Source organism: Haematobia irritans, chromosome 1, assembly GCF_050003625.1.
Source record: "Haematobia irritans isolate KBUSLIRL chromosome 1, ASM5000362v1, whole genome shotgun sequence".
In the NCBI taxonomy this organism is placed as follows: Eukaryota; Metazoa; Arthropoda; class Insecta; order Diptera; family Muscidae; genus Haematobia; species Haematobia irritans.
Window position 1 is genome coordinate 226,071,189 of NC_134397.1, and position 18,950 is coordinate 226,090,138.

Here is an 18,950-nt window from a genome sequence, read left to right on the forward strand (position 1 = left end):
TCTTTTCTTTCATTTATTCTCTGATGCATTCTTTATTCTACTCCCTCCTTCCGTTTAATCTCCGTTCTTGATGACAGCTATGACAGCGACCTACGTGAGAGTGCCATTGTATCGGGTTTGACACCGGCTACCACCTTCCTTATACGAATGCAGGCAATCAATGAAATTGAACGTAGTCCCTTCACTGAGCCAATCGTGTTGAAAACCCAAGAGGAAGCACCCACTGAAGCACCATCGAATGTTCAGGTCCAGACTGGTGGAGAAAGTGAATTGATTGTCACTTGGCAGGTAAGTTAACACACAACACTGCCAATAATTGGATGACCAAACAAAGCAAAAACAACGAAAATTGTCACTTCATGTTTTTTCGTTTGGCCGTTCGATCAATTTTCTTGGCATTAAACCAGCACCCGATGTATCAAATAACTATGTTTGCATGCAACACGAGTTGTTACGGACACTGTCCTGAAAAGGGGAAGTAATAAAGTGAACATAAAAGAATGTTTAGCCAAAGCTTTGGATATGATGGTAAACTACTACAGAAAAATAAAAAGATAAATTTAATAGAACTGAACACTTCAAACGAAATTATTATTACTCATGTGATTCAGGTCACGTATGGCATTTAACTTTGAGTCCATTTCTGATTTCCTAAATCAGGAAGTAATTGTTTTTTTTTTCGATATCTTCTTTCCAATTTCCCTATTTTTTGGGGACAAATCTTCAATACCCAACACCATAAATATAAATCTTTTCTTGGAAAGTTCTAGATATTTCGAAATTAGGGCAACACTCAAAAAAAGTTTTACTTGGATTCAAAGATTTTGACCTTCCCTTAACGATTTTAGTATTGATTCTAAGCCAAAGACACGGATTCTTTACAAAAAGGACATATTTTAGGGAGCTATGTAAAGGGTGATACGGTCAAAATTTGGTCAAGGGAAAACGCGTGTAAATCGGTGAAATCGTTTATTTAAAAAATCAAATTAAATTTCTTTTTCAACACTGAAAAAACAGTGAACCCACCAGGAAGAAAACTTTTGATTAATTTTAGAAAATTTTGAATAGTTTAAGAAATTTTTAACTAAACAGTATTACAAGCGCTGGCATCACGCCGATATCACATAAATAAGTAAATATTTTTCGACAAATTCAAGAAAATTTTTTAGACATAAATATTTTTTTATTCACTTTTTAAAGAAAATTGTGTAGTTTGAAGGAAAAAATTGGAGTTCAAAATTGCAAGAATGTCTTTAGTGACATACGAAGTTCATGATGGACGCTGTTGTAGTAAGATTTCCAAATTTAAAGAAATAATGAACTATTTTGTGAACAGTACGAATTTAGTAAAACTGTTTACTTCATTTGTGTATAATTTTTTCCCGTCTTTTAGTTCATTTAACTAACATACGCAAAAAATTATTAGAGTAAATGAAACTCTCTCCAAATATAATAATTTCATGAACTAAAATATAGCTAAATTGGCTTTAGTGAAATAGTGAGTTCACTTTTTTTTGAGTGAAGTTCAATTAGTATAAAATTCAGGAAAAATATTCAGTTAGGCTTTCGCTTTTCCAAATCCGAATTGCCGGGCCTCACGCTTGACACCTGCCATCAGATTTTGTACAGCCACCTTGTCCACCTTCTTCGCCCCAGAAAGCCAGTTTGCCTTGAACTGCTGCTCGTCCTTAGCAGTTTTTTTGGTCTTCTTTAGGTTCCGCTTGACAATAGCCCAGTATTTCTCAATTGGGCGAAGCTCTGGCGTGTTGGGAGGGTTCTTGTCTTTGGGAACCACCTGCACGTTGTTGGCGGCGTACCCTTTTTACCGTAATGGCAAGATGCCAAATCCGGCCAAAACAGTACGGAACAACCGTGTTTCTTCAGGAAAGGCAGCAGACGTTTATTCAAACACTCTTTCGCGTAAATTTCTTGGTTGACAGTCCCGGAAGCTATGAAAATGCTGCTTTTCATGCCACAGGTACAGATGGCTTGCCAAACCAGATATTTCTTTGCGAACTTTGACAGTTTATGAGCTTGAAAATATCTGCTACATTTCCCCTTCCATTTGCCGTATAAAACTCCTGTCCCGGAAGCTGCTTGTACTCGGCTTTGACGTAGGTTTCGTCGTTCATTACCACGCAGTCAAACTTCGTCAGCATCGTCGTGTACGGCCTCCGGGATCGCGCTTTGGCCGTCGTATTTTGTTTATCATCGCGATTTGGAGTCACTACCTTCTTGTAAGTCGATAGTCCGGCTCGTTTTTTGGCTCGATGCACGGTTGTAGACGATACACCCAGCTTATTTGCGGCATCTCGGAGAGGGAGGTTAGGGTTTCGCTTGAAACTACTGGCAAATCTCTTTGTGGTCTCAGTGGCTTCCGGTTTTCGATTTCCCCCGATCCAGACTTCCTGGCTGTCGACAAACGTTCCCCAAACACTTTAATTACATTTGTAACGGTTGATTTGGCAACTTTTAGCGATTTTGCCAGCTTTGCGTGCGAGTAGCTCGGATTTTCGCGATGCGCGAGCAAAATTTTGATACGCTGCTCTTCTTGCTTGGACGGCATTTTGACAACTGAAGAGTGAATTCCAAAATCAAAACAGGAGCAACATTCTACACACACACACCTTCAAAATGAGGGGTGTTCAGGTTTTTTAAATGTAAAATTGAAAGAAATACGTCAAGTTTATATTGACCAAATTTTGACCGTATTACCCTTTAGCTTTAAATGTAGGCTCTATAAAATTAAAACTAGGATACATATTCCATTTTCGAATTTCTATTTCCTAATCAGGTAAAAATAAAAATAATAAGTCAGTTAAAAAATCTCTTCACAAAAGACACTTCAAAGTAAACAATATTTTCTTAATTTCAAAAAAAAAAAAAATAATAAGGATCAAAATCTTCAAAATAAGTATCAGCCTAAGGTTCAATGTCTCAGTTAAATTAATGATTATTTTACCCACCACCATAGAATGGTGATGAGGGTATAATAAGTTTGTCATTCCGTTTGTAACACATCGAAATATCGATTTCCGACTATATAAAGTATATATATTCTTGATCTGGGAAAATTTCTAAAACGATATAAGCATCCCAGCAAAAAAACGTCGCCAAAAAATAAATGAAAATGTTCTTTTTGGATCCGGGAGTAGTGCAAAATTGACGCAGAAGCGATGAATTTAACATGGACTTGTCATAGGATGGAAGTCCTCTATTTCAACAGCTGTTAGAACGATGTGAGGGAAGACGGAATAAGCCTGAAAAGATTGTTTTTTTTTTTTTTTTTTTGAGGAAAGAATTAGTTTTTGCGTGTGTTATCAGTGTATAATGATTAAACAATATTTTGAACATTTTATGATAAATTCCAATTCAAATATACTAAATTATGGTTGCTTCCGGTGAGAGAATAAAAATGTTAATTTTGTAGAACTGACATTACCTCTCTTATTTAATCAAGTTTGGGGACAAGAGTCAGAAGAATACTGGCAACACCGCCACTACCCATAAGAAATGCACTGCTATATTTGCTACCGCGAGGAGTTATTATCGATTGTTTCTAATTTGCTCCCATAAGACATACTGTGTTATCGGCATGCAAATGAAATTACCGTTAGAAGTTCAAGCGAAAATTCCTCTCCAATGCTAGTAATAAGGCAGTTTTGCCATGTGTGTGCCGGTATGTAGCTCTAACGAAAATTCCTGTAGCGGGCCAATAACGCAGTTTTCTCGTGAATTTCTTATGGGAGCAAAATATAAACAAGTATATACGGCTGTAAGTTCGGCCAGGTCGAATCTTATTTACCCTCCACCATGGATTGCGTTTTCTAACTTGTGAGTTAGTCCACACGTGGTATATATTAGACAAAAAAGGTGGACTTTTGCATGGTACGTAGAGAGCCAGAATTGAAATATGGGGGTCGCTTATATGTGGGCTATATACAATTATGAACATGATATGGATCAATTTTTGTGTGATTGGGGATCGATTTATCTGAGGGCTTTATATAACAATAGACCGATATGGACCTAGTTAGGCATGGTTGTTGACGGCCATATACAAGTACAATGTACCAAATTTCAACTGACTCGGATGAAATTTGCTCCTCCAAGTGGCTCCAAAACCAAATCTCGGGATAGGTTTATATGGGGGCTATATATGATTATGGACTGATATGGACCACTTTTGGCATGGTTGTTAAATATCATATACTACCACCAGATCGGATGAGTTTTGTTTCTCTAAAAGGCACCGGAGGTCAAATCTGGGGATCGGTTTATATGAATTTACATCACTTTAGGTGTGATCCTAATTCAATGTTTTGGATGTAAATTAAAAAATTCTGTGGTAATTTGTCAAATTAATAATTTTTATAATTTTTAATGGATTCTAACGCTTGTCTGAAACGGTTGACCTCAGAAATTTTCAAATGTTCGCAACTTTTCTAGAATGGAATTAGAAGTTTCTTTCCGACAAAATTGGAATAATTTGTACCATTTTATTAATTCTTACTCTGTTTCTAACCTATTTGAAACAAAAAATTTAAAATTACCCATTAAAAATATGAAAAAAGCCTGTTATAACAAGTATATATAGGGCCGTAAGTTCGGCCAGGCCGAATCTTATGTACCCTCCACCATGGATTGCAAACTTGTACTAAAGACTGTCATTCATCCAAGTAGGGTTGCTGAAACACTTGCCGAGTTAATATTTCTTAACACCATCTTCTCAATTGTAAGTTTGTCCATACGGGGTATATATTAAACAAGCAAAAGGCAGATTAAATACGTAAATAATTCAGTTTGACAAAATTTTCCATAGAAATAAAATTTTGACAAAATTTTCTATAGAAATACAATTTTGACAAAATTTTCTATAGCAAAAAATGTTGACAAAATTTTCTATAGAAATAAAATTTTGACAAAATTTTCTATATAAATAAAATCTTGACAAAATCTTGTGTAGTAATAAAATTTTGAAAACATTTTCTATAGAAATAAAATCTTGACTAAATTTTATATATAGTAATAAAATTTGACAAAATTTTCTATAAAAATAAAATTTTGGTAGATTATTTTTGGCATCCTCTATATATAACTATAGGCCGAAATTCCAGATCCGGCTGAAATTTGGTACATGGTGCTTAACTTGATATGGATCAATTATTGTGTGATTGGGCATCGATTTATCTGAGGGCTATATATAACTATAGACCGATATGGACCTAGTTAGGCATGGTTATTGACGGCCATATACAAGTACAATGTACCAACTTACTCGGATGAAATTTGCTCCTCCAAGTGGCTCCAAAACCAAATCTCCGGATAGGTTTATATGGCGGCTATATATGATTATGGACTGATATGGACCACTTTTGGCATGGTTGTTAAATATCATATATTACCACCAGATCGGATGAATTTTGCTTCTCCAAAAGGCACCGGAGGTCAAATCTGGGGATCGGTTTATATGAATTTACATCACTTTAGGTGTGATCCTAATTCAATGTTTTGGATGTAAATTAAAAAATTCTGTGGTAATTTGTCAAATTAATAATTTTTATAATTTTTTATAATTTTTAATGGATTCTAACGCTTGTCTGAAACGGTTGACCTCAGAAATTTTCAAATGTTCGCAACTTTTCTAGAATGGAATTAGAAGTTTTTTCGACAAAATTGGAATAATTTGTACCATTTTATTAATTACACTAGCCAACAACCATTTTGTGAATTGTTTCTAGCATATTTTTTCTTATTGATTATGACCTACTAAACACGAAAATAATTTTTAAAAAATTTTCTGTCGATTGGTTTTCGAGATATAATTTTTTTTAATTTTTGGGGGTACACCTACAATTTTGAGCATATCTTTCGTTTTCTTTGACCTTTTTGATCCGAATACTACTCAAATTAAAGAAAATTGAGCCGTCTACAACTCATTCTCAGAAAATTTTCAAATCGGGTAAGTAGTTTGGATGTTAGCGGCTTAAAAAGGTTAAAAAACCGCGTTTTTTAAGTAAAAAAGTTCGCTATTTGTTGTCAGATTTTGTTAAGTAAGGGCTTAATTTCTTTGTAAAGATTCCAGCTACACGTAAAAAAACAAAAAATTGCCGTTAGAAATTTTTTTATATTTTATATGAATTTTTATATGTTTTTTTGCCACATTTTTACTTAAAAAACGCCGTTTTTTAACTTTTTAAGCCGATAACATCCAAACTACTTACCCGATTTGAAAATTTTCTGAGAATGAGTTGTAGACGGCTCAATTTTCTTTAATTTGAGTAGTATTCGGATCAAAAAGGTCAAAGAAAACGAAAGATATGCTCAAAATTGTAGGTGTACCTCCAAAAATTAAAAAAAAAAATTATATCTCGAAAACCAATCGACAGAAAATTTTTTAAAAATCATTTTCGTGTTTAGTAGGTCATAATCAATAAGAAAAAATATGCTAGAAACAATTCACAGAGAAAAGTTTGTTATTTGTTGCCTAGTGTTATTACTCTGTTTTTAACCTATTTGAAACAAAAATGTTAAAATTATCCATTAAAAATATGAAAAAAGCATATTATAACAAGTATATATAGGGCCGTAAGTTCGGCCAGGCCGAACTTGTACTAAAGACTGTCATCCACAATCGAATTACTTGGGTTGCGGAAACACTTGCCGATGGCAAGGTATCTTAAACCTTCTTAACGCCATCTTCTCAATTGTAAGTGTGTCCATATGGGGTATATATTACACAAACAAAAGGCAGATTAAATACGTAAATAATTCAGTTTGACAAAATTTTTCATAGAAATAAAATATAGACAAAATTTTCTATAGAAATAAAATTTTGACAAAATTTTCTATAGCAAAAAATTTGGACAAAATTTTCTATAGAAATAAATTTTTGACACAATTTTCTATAGAAAGAAAATCTTGACAAAATGTTGTGAAGTAATAAAATGTTGACAAAATTTTCTATAGAAATAAAATTTTAAAAACATTTCATATAGAAATAAAATCTTGACTAAATTTTTGCCGATGACAAGGTATATTAACACTTATTAACACCATCTTCTCAATTGTAAGTTTGTCCATACGGGGTATATATTAAACAAACAAAAGGCAGATTAAATACGTAAATAATTCAGTTTGACAAAATTTTTCATAGAAATAAAATTTAGACAAAATTTTCTATAGAAATAAAATTTTGACAAAATTTTATATAGCAAAAAATTTTGACAAAATTTTCTATAGAAATAAAATCTTGACAAAATGTTGTGTAGTAATAAAATTTTGACAAAATTTTCTATAGAAATAAAATTTTGAAAACATTTTCTATAGAAATAAAATCTTGACTAAATTTTATATAGTAATAAAATTTGACAAAATTTTCTATAGAAATAAAATTTTGGTAGATTATTTTTGGGGATCCTCTATATGTAACTATAGACCGATATGGACCAATTATGGCATGGTTGTTAGCGGCCATATACTAATATCACGTACCGAATTTCAACCGGATCTGGTGAATTTTGCTCTTCCCAGGGGGTCCGGAGGTCAAATCTGGGGATCGGTTTATATGGGGTCTATATATAATTATGGGCCGATGTGGACCAATTTTTGCGTAGTTGTAAAAGGCTATATACTAACACCATGTACCAAATTTCAGCCGGATCGGATGAAATTTGTTTTTACTAGAGGCTCATCAAGCCAAATCTGTGGATCGGTTTATATGAGGGCTATATATAATTATGGACCGATGGGGACCAATTTTTGCATGGTTGTTAGAGACCATATACTAACACCATGTACCAAATATCAACGGGATCGGATGAATTTTGCTCCTCCTCCGCAAGCCAAATCTGAGCGTCGGTTTATATGGGGGCTATACGTAACAGTGGTCTGATATGGCCCATTTGCAATACCATCCGACCTACATCAATAACAACTACTTGTGCCAAATTTCAAGTCGATATCTTGTTTCGTTCGGACGGACGGACGGACATGCTTAGATCGACTCAGAATTTCACCACGACCCAGAATATATATACTTTATGGGGACTTAGAGCAATATTTCGATGTGTCCTATGGTGGAGGGTATACAAAATTGAACTAAAGAAACTTCCTGTGCAGTTAAAATAAAGAACATAATTGGGAAGTGCTTTTATAGTTGTGCCTTTGGAAGAACTACCAGATATGACATACCATTACCTCAAATGATTTCCGCATTATCAGGGTATTAAAGCGGGGACATATCAGGGAATGCGATCTGATAGATGACCCAAACCGAAAATGAGATGATAAATATTGTGGACTTCTCGCCTTGTATACTTTATAAAATAGTGTCATAATCTTTAATCTCTATAAAATTATCAAAAATTTTGTTATCAAAAATTAACAAAAAAATTGTTATAAAATTATCAAAAAATCATTTAAGGGAAGGTGAAAATCTTTTTATCCAAGTAAACTTTTTTTTAAGTGTAAATTGCGCAGGTACAGTGTACGATGCTGATTTTTATTAAATATTTTATCTTCCGAAATTAAAATTAACTTATTAAGTGGGCTGGCCACAACTACCTGGTTTGTGTCTCGGCTATTTAATTAAAGTCTTAACTGAGTTTCAAAAAAATATTCAATTAAAAATTTAATTGATTCAACAAATTATTTAATTGAAACAAAAATCAATCACAAAAATTAATAGAATCAATTCATTTTTCAATTGGATCAATTAATTTTTTTATGGACTTTCAATTTATTTTTTAATTGATACTATCATTTCTGTGATTGAAGACATTTCATTTAAAAATTAATTGGATCAATTAATTTCTTGATTAGAGACAACACATATTTTTTTTTGTGTAATAATATGTTAGTGTGTACTACTTTTTTGGATTATTGTACCAATGCATTTTTGATATAGTGTTGTCAGTATAATCATGTGCTCCTGTAAACCAAAGAGAGCTTAAGATTTTTAGGTCTCTTAGAAATGAGAGCTACGTGGCTCTTTGGTTAGGTTACTGCAACTTGACTGCTCCATACCAACTTAACTACAATATTAATATCTCTAATCAAATCTCTTAATCAAAACTTCGCAATTATTAAACCTTCCATCATTTCTAACTTTCTCGATAGTTATTATTTATCACCTTCACATTAATATACCTGAGTTCACGACTGAATTTTCTAACAACTCAGCAGTGCCAACACGTAGCACTACTCTTAAAAGTTAATTTCAAAGATTTTTTTATAAAATGAAAAACGGGCTTTCATCAACTCCATACAAATGAAATGACACCATTAACCCTGATATACCAAAATAGCTTTGCCAAAATCCCAATAGAGATAAAAGTATTTAGGAGAAGCTATAAACCCATTTAAAGTGATCAAATATTCCCCCCAAAAATGCCAATCCCAAATGGTTTCAATTTAAATATTTAAAGGCCAGCGCCAAATGTGTCAGAACACTTTACAACATCGCCAAAGCAGAGAGACATACAGACAGACGGACAGACAAAAACTGACATAAAAATAAAATGAATAATTTATCACATTACCACATGAAATTCCAGCGCGACAAACTCATCTACATTATGAGGAGTCAGTCAGTATTGAGTATTACCAGCCTTCTTGGCTTTCATTTTGCTCGGTTGGCTGGTGGCAAAGGTAGCATGCAGTAAAAGTGTCAGGTATTCTAAGGATTGGATATTTTAAAATTTTCTTCAGGGGCAAAAACTGCCTCTGAAGAAACATCATTCACTTGAGACACTTAATGTTTCCATTCTCTGTCGTTTTCTTATTCGGGATAAATAGATTATTTTTTATTATCTTTAAGTAGGGGCCAGACCAGTATATTCATGATGATAGTCCATTTGTAAAATATTAAAATGGAAATTTGTTGCAAAATGAATAAAACGCTTTGCTTATCTTTGTAACAGGGAAAACCCTAGTTTTGTTATAAATTGGAATAATTTCAACACGGCAAAAGGCCGACAAAAATAACAATTTGTCATTACCAACTTAACTCTACAGTAGCTTTTGTGGTCTATATTAAATTATTCACACTGGCAATAATGGTAGTAAAGGTAGGTTAACTAGTGATTTTTTGAATCTCAAGTAGTTGCTGTTTTACTGTAAAAATAAATTGGGGTCCCCTGAATACCGAACGGAAGCCAAATTAGATCAGAAGCTTTGATCAAATGTTTACTCACAAACGAAATGTGTGGTAGGAGTTCACGCTCCCACAAAATCAATAAAATGAAAAGCCGTATATTCAAGAACCAACATATATTATAGATTGCCAATATTAATCAAATCAAATAGAAGTTTAGAGGTCTAGATGCCCAAGAAACCAAATTGGAAGATCGAGCTATATGGGAACAATTTCAAAATCAGGGCCAATATAACCAATCTTGGGATGGCTTGAGAACAAGATCCATATTTATGCCAAATTTCATAATGGTAGCACCATTATTGAAGATTATAGCCTGATTACTACAGGCAGACAGACGGCCATCCTTACAACACGAATTTCTCATCTGAGGCCCACATTCCGAACAGAAGTGGCAGGACTCGCAATTGAGCATGATGACCGTGTTATAAGAATCAAATCTGTGACACATGTTCGAATGATAGCTCCATTTTTGAAATCTGTAGCGTGAGTATTACAGGCATATCCTTACAGCACGAATTACTAAGTTGAGGCCCACCTTCCTAGAAGAAGTGGCAGGACTCGAAGTTGAGTGTGATGAGCGCTGTCGTTCTATATCTCATGATCCTAGAATCAGGGAACTCAATCTAGAGATTAGTAAGCTAGCCGACGAGCACATGCGGGATATATCACAGCCTGGACCAATATGACCCATCTTCGAACTGCTTGATAACAAAAAATGAATCTGTGCAAAAGTTTAGAGTTGCGGCATTATTATTGAAGGCTGTAGCGTGAGACAGACATCCTTAAAACGAATTGCCCAGGTGAGGCCCACTTTCCGAGTAGAAGCGGCGGGACTCTCACTTGAGCGTGTTGAGCGCCATCATGCTACCCCTGCTGATCTCAGAATCAGGGAACATAGTCTAAAGATTAATAAATTAGTCGACGAGTACAAGCGGCCTATATCAAATCCTGGATCAATAAAGTTCGTCATCGAACATCGGACTGCTTGAGGACAAGAAACAAATTTATATCAAATTTCAGAATGATAGCTCTATTATTGAAGGGTGTAGCGTGGGTACTACAAACAAATAGACAGATATCCTGACAACTCGAATTGCGCAGGAGTGACCCACCTGCCCAGTTGAAGTGGCAGGACTCGTAGTTCAGAGTGATGAGCGCTGTCGTGCTACATCTCATAATCCTTGAATAAGGGAACTGAATCTAGAGACTAGAGATCTGGACCAATATGGCTAATCTTTGGACTGCTTGATAACAAGAAATAAATCTGTGCAAAAGTTTAGAATGACAGTTTTATTATGGAAGGCTGTAGCGTTAGACAAACACCCTTAAAACTCGAATTGCCTAGTAGATGCCCACTTTCCGAGCATAAGCGGTGGAACTCTCACCTGAGCGTTTTGAGCGCCGTCATGCTACGAGGTCATGCCGACGAGTACAAGCGGACTATATAAAATACTGGATCAATTTGACTCATCTTCGAACTTCGGACTCCATGAGGACACGAAACGAATCTCTGCCAAATTTCACAATATTACACACAGAAAACAGTTTGGTTGAAATTCCATTATAACTGCAAAATCTTCGTTCTTATAACACATTTTCAATTGGGTCCCTAAAGATTCGGTATTTGCAATAAGTATACTTTTCCTTAGAAAGAATGAAAGTACTTTGTACGGAAAGATAGTTCCGAGTCAAAGTATATGGTTGTGTCAACCAACACTATTGGTCTACAATAAATCATTTCCCCAATGATTATCACAACTGGCATGAAGTAGTTATTTAAAAGCAATATTCGGTAATGAGCACCGACTATTGATGATGGAAATAGAATTTATAAGAAATTTTCAACATTCGGTTATGAAGCCTGAATATTATTTGAAAATCTATCAAATGTCAAAAGTATTCACCAGTTAAATTGAAAATTTTATTTTGATTTTGAAGAACAGGATATATTTGTTCGGATATAAGGAAATTGTATTGAAAACAAATACAAATGGTAAGACAGTTTGAGCAAATAATTTGCCTTATTATTGCCATTCAATATTTCTTTATTTTACTAGTTCCGGAGAATGTGCCCAAAACTCATACATAATAAAGGGTGAGACGGTCAAAATTTGGTCAAGGGAAAACGCGTGTAACTCGGTGAAATCGTTTATTTAAAAAACCAAATTAAATTTCTTTTTCAAGTTCGATTAGTATAAAATTCAGGAAAAATATTCAGTTAGGCTTTCGCTTTTCCAAATCCGAATTGCCGGGCCTCACGCTTGACACCTGCCATCAGGTTTTGTACAGCCACCTTCTCCACCTTCTTCGCCGCAGAAAGCCAGTTTGCTTGAACTGCTGCTCGTCCTTAGCAGTTTTTTTGGTCTTCTTTAGGTTCCGCTTGACAATAGCCCAGTATTTCTCAATTGGGCGGAGCTCTGGCGTGTTGGGAGGGTTCTTGTCCTTGGGAACCACCTGCACGTTGTTGGCGGCGTACCACTCCATGGCCTTTTTACCGTAATGGCAAGATGCCAAATCCGGCCAAAACAGTACGGAACAACCGTGTTTCTTCAGGAAAGGCAGCAGACGTTTATTCAAACACTCTTTCACGTAAATGTCTTGGTTGACAGTCCCGGAAGCTATGAAAATGCTGCTTTTCAAGCCACAGGTACAGATGGCTTGCCAAACCAGATATTTCTTTGCGAATTTTGACAGTTTTATGTGCTTGAAAATATCTGCTACCTTTCCCCTTCATTTTGCCGTATAAAACTCCTGTCCTGGAAGCTGCTTGTAGTCGGCTTTGACGTAGGTTTCGTCGTCCATTACCACGCAGTCAAACTTCGTCAGCATCGTCGTGTACAGCCTCCGGCATCGCGCTTTGGCCGTCGTATTTTGTTTATCATCGCGATTTGGAGTCACTACCTTCTTGTAAGTCGATAGTCCGGCTCGTTTTTTGGCTTCATGCACGGTTGTAGACGATGCACCCAGCTTATTTGCGGCATCTCGGAGAGAGAGGTTAGGGTTTCGCTTGAAACTACCGGCAACTCTCTTTGTCGTCACAGCGGCTTCCGCTTTTCGATTTCCCCCAGATCCAGACTTCCTGGCTGTCGACAAACGTTCCCCAAACACTTTAATTACATTTGTAACGGTTGATTTGGCAACTTTTAGCGATTTTGCCAGCTTTGCGTGCGAGTAGCTCGGATTTTCGCGATGCGCGAGCAAAATTTTGATACGCTGCTCTTCTTGCATGGACGGCATTTTGACAACTGAAGAGTGAATTCTAACATCAAAATAGGAGCAACATTGTACACACACACACCTTCAAAATGGGTGTTCAGGTTTTTTAAATGCAAAATTGAAAGAATTACGTCAAGTTTATATTGACCAAATTTTGACCGTATCACCCTTTAACTAAGGAATACAACATCGTGCACCACCAAAGAAAAGGAACAAACGTTTTACAATAACTCTACGAGTATGCGCAAATGCTTCCACATCGAAACCTCGCAAAATTATATACATATGTGTTTAATTTTTGAAGATATGAGACGTTTTCAACATTAAGGTGAGTACTATGTTCGGTTTTCGAGTTGAAAATCACTATATTTTCGCGATTCTTTTGCTGAAATCATCAAAATTATAAATGAAAACAAACATATTCCCGTAAAGTCAAGCCGAAATCTATAGGAACAAGACACTGGACATCAATTGAGTTAATTTATCTGCTTTATATTGAACTGTTTCAATAAAGTAACCGCGAAAATTTCATCTCGAAAAGCGAACATAGTACTCACCTTTAGTTGGTATTCTTCTTTGAAAATATCTAGATTTTGATGTAAGTCTCTATTTTATTCAATAGCAAAAATTAATACTGAAATATTTTATACTTAGAATAACTTGTACCAGTATACATATATTTAAATAAAATTAAATATAATATATAAGTGGGAAGGAATTGATTTTAAATTCGGTCATGAGTATTATTAAAGTTGGGCAACACAACCGAATGATGAAGGTAGCCATAACCGATGTCGTCGGCAGACCCAACCAACACATATGTCGTATTAGTTGTGTCGATCGAATCAGTCGGTTGGCACAACTGCCAACTGATAGTAGCTGCAACTTCGAAAAGGAGGTTGGCAATAAATTCGGTTGTCACAACCTATCTGTATTCTCTGTGTAGCTCCATTATTTAAGGCTTTATTGTGTGATTACAACTTGTCCTTGGAATCACTCATTATACCTGATGTCACGAAAATTGCTGGGGTGATACCACTACTAAAGAGTCGAGTATGGGTGAGTCGTATAGACCGATCTTCCTTATTTTGCCAATAGCCAAAACACTTGAGTTACTACTGCTCTCCAACCTTGTGGAAATTTGAACAGCTGCCAACCATCAACATGGATTCCGTAAAGTTCACAGAACAACTATAGATTTACATGCCATTATAGCATACATAGATAGAAGGCTCACTCAGCCCAAGCAGTGCCACAGGACGACCCTCGAAGATTTTGATTTTGACGATGGCATTCGATGCAGTCAATCATGCCAGATTTTTGTAGGACATCGAAAACACGTCTCTATTAGCAGGAACCCACGCCACTGTAATTTGTGATAAGCTCCGCGGTAGAAGTCGCTTGTTCCCAACATTTGAGTTGACGACAAGAAATCTTGTTGACTATCTACAAGGCAATTGGCCAGTCAGGAATAAACTATGTTGTGTAGTTGGGACACCTCAGACAAGTAACATACAGACCTGACAGAACGCTGTCCTTAGCAATACGATAGGGTGCGAAATTCAGCGTTACTAAAGAGACACTCTAGATCAGGTAGCATTCCAGACTAGTTTGGACAGGATACTGTAGCTGAGGCGGAGAGAAAATACAGTGTTAATCTTGTTCTTGGTGTTCGACCTCCGTCCATAGTACCGCAGGAAAGAAATCTCCCGCGGCTGGTGAGAATTAGTCGACCCAATCGCTTTGTCGTCTAAGAAAACAATTTCTTAAAATGGGCGCAAGGAATTCTTGATGCTGGAAAAAGGCAAAGATCACCGGATGAATTGCCCGTTTCTAAAAAGGACCAAATATCGTGTACCTCAGTTGCAAAAGACGGTCCTGTGATTATTGTCGTTAGCCAGGGGAGCAATAGACGATATGGTTTCAAAGCATATTTGGGAGGGAAAAATTGAGAATGCTTTGTCTGGCGTATACTCACAGATGCTAGAAAAGTTTCACGGACGATTTAATCTAATCGCATTTGCGAACTAGAGAACTATGGATTGTCTAAAGCTGAGTTAATGCTAATTGGTGCAGTTTGGGAAGGAGCCGCTCTGTACATAGCCGCGAAGAGGACATAGCGAATTGACGTAGAGCACATGCATGGATACGTGCCAACCCTCCTGATGTTGAGCCAATATTAAACAAACTAAAGGAATGTAATGCAGATCTTCCAATTGCTGATTGGGAGTTGACCGTTCTTGATGAGGTGCCTGGACCAAGACGGCATGCGTTGTTTATATTGAACATTCAGTCTTCGCCACATCCAACCAAGTCTCAAGGGTGTGTGTTAAGGTTTCCACTAAATCCAAATGAAGGTATTCAAAAGCGATACGCCTAAGGATTCCAAAATGGACAAGCTCTAATCTGAGTCAGAAGTTTTAAAGTTGCGTTGATGCAAATTGGTGAAGTTTGGGAAGGAGTCGCTCTACAGTTAGTTGAGAATGACATAGCGGCTAGACCTAGAGCACATGCATTCTTACCACCAATCATTCTGCTGATGAACTAAATCTATTCAGACTTTGCCTTTTGCTTGTTATGGCTTCCATTACATCCAAATTAAGGCATACGAAATCGATCAATCGAAAGATTTCGCAACGAACAAGCTAACATCTGAGTCAGGAGTATCTGAGAAGAGCAGATCATCTTACGAAGTTGAGAGACTTAGTAAAACTGCAGTCATGGAAGAAAAAATTTAAAACTCACCAACATTGAACTGCCAAGAAATAAAAGTTCTGCAGATTTCTATACTGGCTCCAAATAGTGTAGACAAGCGGGATTTGGTGTATACTCAAAAAAATCACTGTAATGTTTTTCAGGCTGAAATATTAGCAATAAAAGAGGTGGATAATTGGCCGAGAAATAATGTTCCAATCCATACAGCCAACCTGCAATAAAATCCTTGAATAGTGTGCTCGGCAACTGTAGAACGGCCAAAGGCTGACGCATATCTCTCTACGAGATGGCTCAGCAGTCCATTACTTTTTCACTATGGGTGCCTAGCAACAGGAACATACCAGGGAACTGGGAAGCGGATGAGTAAGCAAGACTTGGAACAACCTTATATATTACAAGGGAACTATAATCGGTTGATTCTCCTCTGGCTACATATAAGCTTATACTGCGTGAGAAGGCTGTTACGAAGTCGAGTGTCCGATTGAAGTATTGTAGGAGCTGCAACGACACCCATCTAAACTTAAATATAACTCACATATGACCCCATCTAAACTTAAACCGCAAACTAGAAATGCCAACTTTTTCAAGACGCAAGATATCACGAGTTGTCAGCTGGGCGAGACGTAAGCAAATTTTAGGGGCATATAGCTTTAGATTACTGGTGGACCAGAAAAATATCAGCTTAAACAATATTCGATTTTTTTTGGAACAATCAGATTGGTTCCACAGAAAGCGTGCGACAACTTAAACCTAAACCTAGCGAGAAATTTCTATTTTTCCAGCAGGAAATATAAATTATAAATTTAAAATGGATCCATTTAGTAGCTAAAAATCATCAAAGATCATCATCATTCAATTCAATAGTCCTTTTCCGCTGTTTACGAGATATATCATATTATTACTCTTACTGAAACTTTTCTAAGATGCTTCCAAGCATCTTAAGTTATCTTGCACATTTTGCAATCCGCGAATTTCTTTCGACTTCTTATACATGGCTTAAGCTAATACCCCCAATATCTGGACTCTTAGTAAGATTAGAGTGTCAGTCATTGTGAAGTATGCTGGTAATTTTCATGGTTTGGAGATCGCAAACAACTATTTCTTCACTTTAGCATTTATCTTACCTAGGATTTTCCAACATTTCCAATTCTAATCCATGCCCATCCATGCATTTTTTTTTGTTATTTTCTCACCACTATTCCCTCCTGTACATTGTCATTGCAGATACCACCCAGAGAATCCTGGAATGGCGAACTCATTGGCTATACGGTGAATTGCAGCGAGGAGAAGCAGAACATCAACTACATTAGCGTTGTCAATAATTCACTGAAGTCTGTGATTGTAAGTGGCTGGGCCACAACGAAGGCCACATTACGTGGCTTGCGAAAATATACCCGGTATGCAGTAACAGTACGAGCTTTGAATAGTTTTGGTTCAGGCCCATGGAGTACACCCATCTTTGGAACAACCTCGGAGGGAGGTAAGTGTGAATTAGAAAATGTTTTCTTGCTTTCCGGGTAGGGCAGAAGAAGAAGAAGACTAAATCATGAAACTTTGAATTATCAACTATGAGCGGAGAAGGTGGTTATTTCCGTTTGGAGGTGAAATAAAAAATAAGTGGCCTAAGCATTCTTGGCAGATAGTGTTTGTTGTCATGGTCTGTTCACAGGATGTGGCCCTAATATATGTGTGTGTGTGAAAGGTAACAGCAGCTGTACAAATTGTTATCTTAATAACAACAAACATTAAAAATGCTTTTAGCATCGTTTTATGTGTGTATGTGTGATATATTTTGGTCTCCGGCTTTTTTATGTTCCTTTTATTTTCGTTCTTTGAACTATGGCGGGGGAGGGGCTGGACGGGGCAACAGATGGATATTGTCGGTTATATTTTTGTGCCTCAAACAATAACCGTATATAAACTGTCGGATGGGCTTTTACGTTCATAACAATTCCACAGAATTTCTTTATTCCACCAAAGATGGTCATCACAAGTGAGAAAAAATATTTTCCATCTTTTTTTTTTTTCATATTTTTTAGTAAATGTAGCCGAGAGCATTTCTCATACCCACATAGATATGAACAATGTATCGTCCTCATGTTCATTTGTGTGTGTGTGTTTTTTTTTTGTTTTTAATGGAATACCCTAAAACGTTTTAAAATGAAAATTTACAGGGAAATAATTTTTTAATTTATGGAATTGGATTTATGTTACGATGATAGTGTATAGGAAAGCTTTCAGTGAAAATCGCTATTTGGGTAAGGTTAGTTAATATTGATAGTTTCATAATTTAATGATAAATGATGGAATGTTTATTCCATAATAAAGATAACAAGTATATACGGCCGTAAGTTCGGCCAGGCCGAATCTTATGTAACCTCCACAATAGATTGCGTAGAAACTTCTACGAAAGACTGTCACCCACAATCGAATTACTTGGGCTGTGTTATCTTAAAACTTTTTAACATCGTTTTCTAAATTGTGAGTTAGTCCATACGTGGTATATATTAGATAAAAAAGTTATGTATAGGTAAGTCTACAAACAATTACGAATCGATATGGGCTTTTGCACGGTACATAGAGAGCCAGAATTGAAATATAGGGATCGCTATTGATATGGACCAATTTTTGTGTGATTGGGGATCGATTTATCTGAGGGCTATATATAACTATAGCCCGATATGGACCTAGTTAGGCATGATTGTTAACGGCCATATACTAGCACAATGTACCAAATTTCAACTGACTCGAATGAAATTTGCTCCTCCAAGAGGCTCCAAAACCAAATTTCGGGATCGGTTTATATGGGGGCTATATATGATTATGGCCTGATATAGACCACTTTTGCCATGGTTGTTGG

General features: G+C 36.2%; 1 protein-coding gene across 1 annotated transcript in view; it reads left to right on the top strand.

Annotated features, from left to right (window-relative positions):
- Positions 1-18,950, top strand: part of Dscam3 (Down syndrome cell adhesion molecule 3) — a 317,456-nt gene that overhangs the window by 226,913 nt on the left and 71,593 nt on the right. Inside the window, exons 19-20 of the mRNA XM_075299301.1 lie at positions 78-288; positions 17,315-17,570. Of these exons, the coding sequence (XP_075155416.1) occupies positions 78-288; positions 17,315-17,570 (467 nt within the window). The remainder of the gene's footprint in view (positions 1-77; positions 289-17,314; positions 17,571-18,950) is intronic.